This window comes from Halyomorpha halys, unplaced genomic scaffold (assembly GCF_000696795.3).
Source record: "Halyomorpha halys isolate HHAL.00 unplaced genomic scaffold, Hhal_1.1 Scaffold136.1, whole genome shotgun sequence".
Classification (NCBI taxonomy): Eukaryota; Metazoa; Arthropoda; class Insecta; order Hemiptera; family Pentatomidae; genus Halyomorpha; species Halyomorpha halys.
The window spans coordinates 188,461-193,926 of NW_027111614.1; the positions used below are offsets into that span (position 1 = coordinate 188,461).

A 5,466-nucleotide genomic window follows, 5' to 3' on the forward strand; every position below is an offset into this window, starting at 1 on the left:
ATTTGCACTATTCCTTGATTTCTATTTTTCCTTTAATTTACTGTATTTTCAATTATGATGGGAAGAGTTAAAATAGTTTTTATAATATTTGGATCTGCTCAATGTGGCCTTAACAACATACCGCCATCTTGGCTTTGTTTGGAATACAAGTATTTCTTTTAGACAAAGAAAACTGGTTAGCTTGCTTTATAATTTAAAATAACAAATAACAATATTAAGATTATACATAAAATAAAACATATCAAAACCCTTTATACATCAAAAATATATTATCTACTCAAAAAGAGCATATTACAATATATATATATATATAGAGAGAGAGAGAGAGAGAGAGAGAGAGAGAGAGAATAGTTTTACACTCTTCAAAGGATTTTCATATTAAAGATCATAATATAATAAAAATCAATAGACTTAAGGAAATTGTATTTTCATGGTTCAAATATTCCCTTTAAAATTTTAGAATATTATTTTTTGAAATTTACAACTGCATTACATAAAAATATATCTAGTAAATGCGATATGTTACAATTGGCATGATACAGAAATGTTTTACAATTAACATGGCATGACACAGACTTATGGAAAAACTATTCACTGTTAGCACTGCAATAAAATTTCTACATTATAAGGTTTCTTCAGGCTATCTTATCAGACACCTCGGGGGAATGTCAGTAATAGAAGAGGCTCTGGAGATATCTGGTTCGGGCTAGATCGGTTATATATGGAACATTAAGGCTTTTATAGTTGATTTTATTTATGACAAAGTAAGGAGCATTGAGGATTTTACGAAGGATTTTGGATAGTAACGATTGGATATGAGAGGAATTCAAAAGTTTAGAGGAGCCCTAAAGCTCAACTCTATATGTTCAGATAGGTCTTATTAGTCATGTAGATCAGTCTTTTGTAACAGATTGGAAGCTTGGACCATTTTTCAAGTGCTATAAGAGTCAATACCGATGTGTTTCCTGCCTTTTTAGTCTTGTATTAGGGGTGGTTATTAATTGGGGAATATTATTAAAGAATACAGTATTGCAGTCAGTAGATTTACAACAAAGAGCAAAGGTGATTTGATGGGATTTATTTTAATCCTCAAATTTTGACACCAATCTTCAAGGTTTGTGATATGGGATTGGAGAGTTTTGTATGCAATTAACGGGTTATTAACAACTGAGAGTACACATGTGTCATCGGCATAAGTGGTGAGGATAGTGTTAGGAATAGAGGTTGAGACAGAGGATACTACGTTGAGGAATGACAACGGTATATAATTCTAACGATAGAAGAGGAACCATTTTGGTTCACTTTGAATAATCTATCAGTGAGATAGGATCAGATAATGAAAAAGTATGTAGGCGGTAGGAATTAACAGAGTTTGTAAAGCAGTCCCAAGTGCCAGGATCAATCAAAAGTCTTTCAGAATATTAACAAAAAATATATATATTTCTTATAGTGTTATTTCGGTAATCAGAACTTCGGTACTCCTAACACTCCAGTGATCTGAATTGGCATAAAAAAAAAATTACTTGACAAAACTCAGCAGGCAATAACACATTTGTTTTCAAATAAAACTGCACATGTGTGAAAAGGATATTTTTAACTTCCCGATCTATAAGCAAGTTATTGTATTCACCGCAGAAATTTTTATGATTTCGATATCAGATAATCTAATTCCTATGGAAGGGTTCATAATATATTGTAATATGCTCTTTTTGAGTAAATAATATAATTTGATGTATAAAGGGTTTATGATATGTTTTATTTTATGTATAATTTTAATATTGCTATTTGTTATTTTAAATTATAAAGCAAGCTAACCAGTTTTCTTTGTCTAAAAGAAATACGTTGTATTCCAAACAAAGCCAAGATGGCGGTACGTTGAATCAAGGCCACATTGAGCAGATCCAAATATCATAAAAACTATTTTAACTTGTCCCCTCATAATTGAAAATATAGAAAATTAAAGGAAAAATAGAAATCAAGAAATAGTGCTAATGAATAATATTCAGAAAGTAAATCATTTGGAAAAATCCCTAACTATTGTGCGACAAGCGATGTTTACATGTAACCTCAAGGCAGGTTTTGTTTTTTTGAAGAGAACGGTCTTCGGGTGAGGAGAGAGGTGGAAGGATAGAGCCAAGATGAAGAGATCCTCATGAAATGCTGTCTGGCAAGAAGAGGACGCCAGAACAAAAGAAAAAAGAAGACACCAGGAATCAACGAAAGAAGATCGTAGAGCTTGGTTAGTTTTGTATGCATAATAATAGATACATGTGTAAAATAGATTTTAATTTAAATTAAGAGAAATTATTGTATCTGTATTCTGATTGTCTAGCAACCACACGCCCTGAGATTAAGAGTCCATTTATATTATAAAAGTTTAAATATAATTCTATTATCCATTTGATATTAGTGTTCTTAATTTGAATCCAAGTTATTCTTTCATATTTGAAGAAAGTTTAAAAACTATTCAGATTCTTTTTATTTTAATTTTTATATTATTAAAATTATTACAATATTTTGTTAGAATTAGAGGTACACAACATCTATTATATGAATCATTTGATTCTGTAAAACTAATTTAATAAATAGAAGAAATATGTATTGTAATATCCTCTTTTTTAATAAATAGTTTATATTTATAGATAAATGATTTTAGTTACGTTTTTATTTTATGTATATTGTTTCAGTATTGTTTATTTGTTATTTTAAATCAAAAAGCAAGCTAACCAGTTTTCATTGTCTAAAATAAATACGCTGTTCAAAATAAGAAAGATGGCGGTGTGCGTCCTTCCGAAGTGTTCGTTGGGTTTTTTGTGTTTGATTTTTCAACTTTTATTGTTCCTATGCAGTAATTATGGAAAATGAATAATCAAAGAAGAAATGGAAGAAAGTAACAATTATCAATAAACTATTTACATAGCAAATAAAGCAGAGCAATTGTACTACAATCGATTATTTTTAGGGATGAACACGTCTGTTTCTGATTGCCAGGAAACCCGCCCTGAGAAAAGGGTCTCTTATGTTATAAAATTTTAATAAAATTCTATTATCTGTTAAATATTAAAGTTTTTAATTTGAATCCAAGCTATCTTTTATATTTGAAATTAGTTAAAACTATTAAAATTCGTTTTATTTCATTTTAAATAATTTTTGAATATTAAAAATGTTTTTGGTGAATTCATTTTTTATTTTATTTTTTTACCCCTTTTTAAATAAATCCAAACAAAAAGTTTTTTTTTTTTTATGTAAAATAAAATAATCTTTTTTTTAAATATTTTTAAAACTTCAAACTGTCAAATTTCTAATAAAATAAACAACACCTAAAACAAATAAATAAACAAAAATATTTATGTGCATTCATATTGTTAAATTTTTCCTAATACTTTCTGTAATACGAACACCCCTCCACAGCAATTAATTCGGATAACCGAAATTATACTGCATTATCAAAAAGCTTAACCTTAAGCAGAGAAAATATAGAGATGGGTAATTTTTTTTTTCACATATTATATATTTGAAGGTGATGTTTTAAATAATTTTTTCTATCTATTTCAATATCAAAAAAATAGTCGTCCAAACTACCATAATACCTCTCTCTGCCTTTATCAGTCTTTAAGGGAGAAAATTTGATTAATCTGTGTTTTCTCAAACAATTTCACAAAGTAAATAAACAAAACTACTGGAAGGTTTCTGCATATAAAAACTATTGAAAGAAATAAGATTACATTGTTTAAGAAAATCAATTTAATTGGATTATCATTTATACGTTGATTCTCAACAGGGCTCTGCTCCTTAAGCCTTATCTTTTTTTTTTTTTTTTTAATGATATTGAACAAAAATAATCTAATTATATTAAAGAAAACTATTAGGTTCAAAAGAAAAAAATAGATAATTTTTTAATATAGTGGATGAAATAAAAACAAATAAATACCTCTTCAATAATATTCAATAAGGCTTGTCTGTAAGATTCCTTCGATTCGGGATGATCAGCCATAAGTTTTCTCAACAGCTCGATCACATTATAATATAATATCTTCCAAAGGTGCTGCTCGACATTTTCAACTTCACAAAACCTTAGGTCTGTTAGGAGCAAAGTTTTCAAAGCATCCTTAAGGAATACTCTGTAAAATATAATTTACATAAAATAGACCTAATATTGATCTATAATTAACAATTTATTTTAAATTAATGAAAGTAAAAACTAAAAAAAAAAATATTGTTATAATATATTTGGAAGATTTCACAACAAATCCAATCAAAGTAACAATTATTGATATGTTGAACTATCTTGGAGTGATATAAAACTGGTTATGTCTGATCTACACAATGGTCACACCCTTTTCTGCCCAGATGATTGCTAAATTGGTAAAGTTTTGGTTAGTTATTTATTTAAACTTTGTTTACACAAATCGTTCAGTAATACGAGGGTGGTCTGAAAAGATTCAGAACTAACAAAAATACAAGACAGTTTTTCTGAATTTGTTTTTTTATTTTTCAACATAGTCTCCTAGTAACTCTACACTTCTCCGAGTGATGCTCCCATCTCTGTAAAGATATGAGAAAGCTGCCTGCATGTTGGGTGTCGCGTTTGCTCACGTTAGACCAAAAATGTGTTAGCATGAACATTTCCAAAGCTCTGTTGGTGCAGTTGAGACGCAGATTAATTACTGTACATGAAACTTGGATACACCATTATATGCCCGAAACAAAAATACGGTCCAAACAGTGGACTGCAAAGGAGGAACCGGCTCCAAAAAAAGCAAAAACTATTTTCTCAGTTGGGAAAGTGATGGCGACTGTTTTTTGGGATAGTCATGGAGTTATTTTAATCGATTATCTTCAAAAAGGAAAAAACATTACAGGAGCATACTACGCATCATTACTAGACAAGTTAAAAGCAGAACTTGTAGAAAAATGGCTACATTTGCAAAAAAGAAAATCCTGTTTCACAAAGACAACGCACTGTCTCACACCTCAGTGGTTGCCATGGCGAAAATCCACGAATTACGGTTTGAACTACTTGACCATCCACCTTACCAGATCTAGCCACAAGTGACTTATTTTTGTCCCTTCATCTAAAAATTGTGCTCAGAGGACAGAGATTTTCGTCAAATGAAAAGGCAATCACCTTCACGAATAATTATTTAGCAGAGAAAAACACTGAGTACTTTTTGGATGGATTACAGAGACGGGAGTATCGCTAAGAGAAGTATATAAAGTTACAGGAGACTATGTTGAAAAATAAAAAAAAAATTCTTGTTTTTTACTAAATAATTCAAAACATTATCCAAATTATAGTCTCAAAACTTTTATTGTTTTTACACGTCCAACGTTTCGGCCAATTCGGCCATCTTCAGGGACAATCTTAATTCACTATGAAACATATTATTTAATATTTTTCCAAACACTTCAATACAGGCTATTCTACTTAAACAAGTAAGGTTGTAATAAAAGTGTATGATAGTG

General features: G+C 29.5%; 1 protein-coding gene across 6 annotated transcripts in view; it reads right to left on the reverse strand.

Annotated features, from left to right (window-relative positions):
- LOC106678379 (Smg6 nonsense mediated mRNA decay factor) overlaps positions 1-5,466 on the reverse strand; it is a 79,837-nt gene that overhangs the window by 54,503 nt on the left and 19,868 nt on the right. For all 6 annotated transcript variants that reach the window (XM_067049694.1, XM_067049693.1, XM_067049696.1 and 3 more), the window contains one exon: positions 3,932-4,121. In XM_067049694.1, coding sequence (XP_066905795.1) covers positions 3,932-4,121 — 190 coding nt within the window. The remainder of the gene's footprint in view (positions 1-3,931; positions 4,122-5,466) is intronic.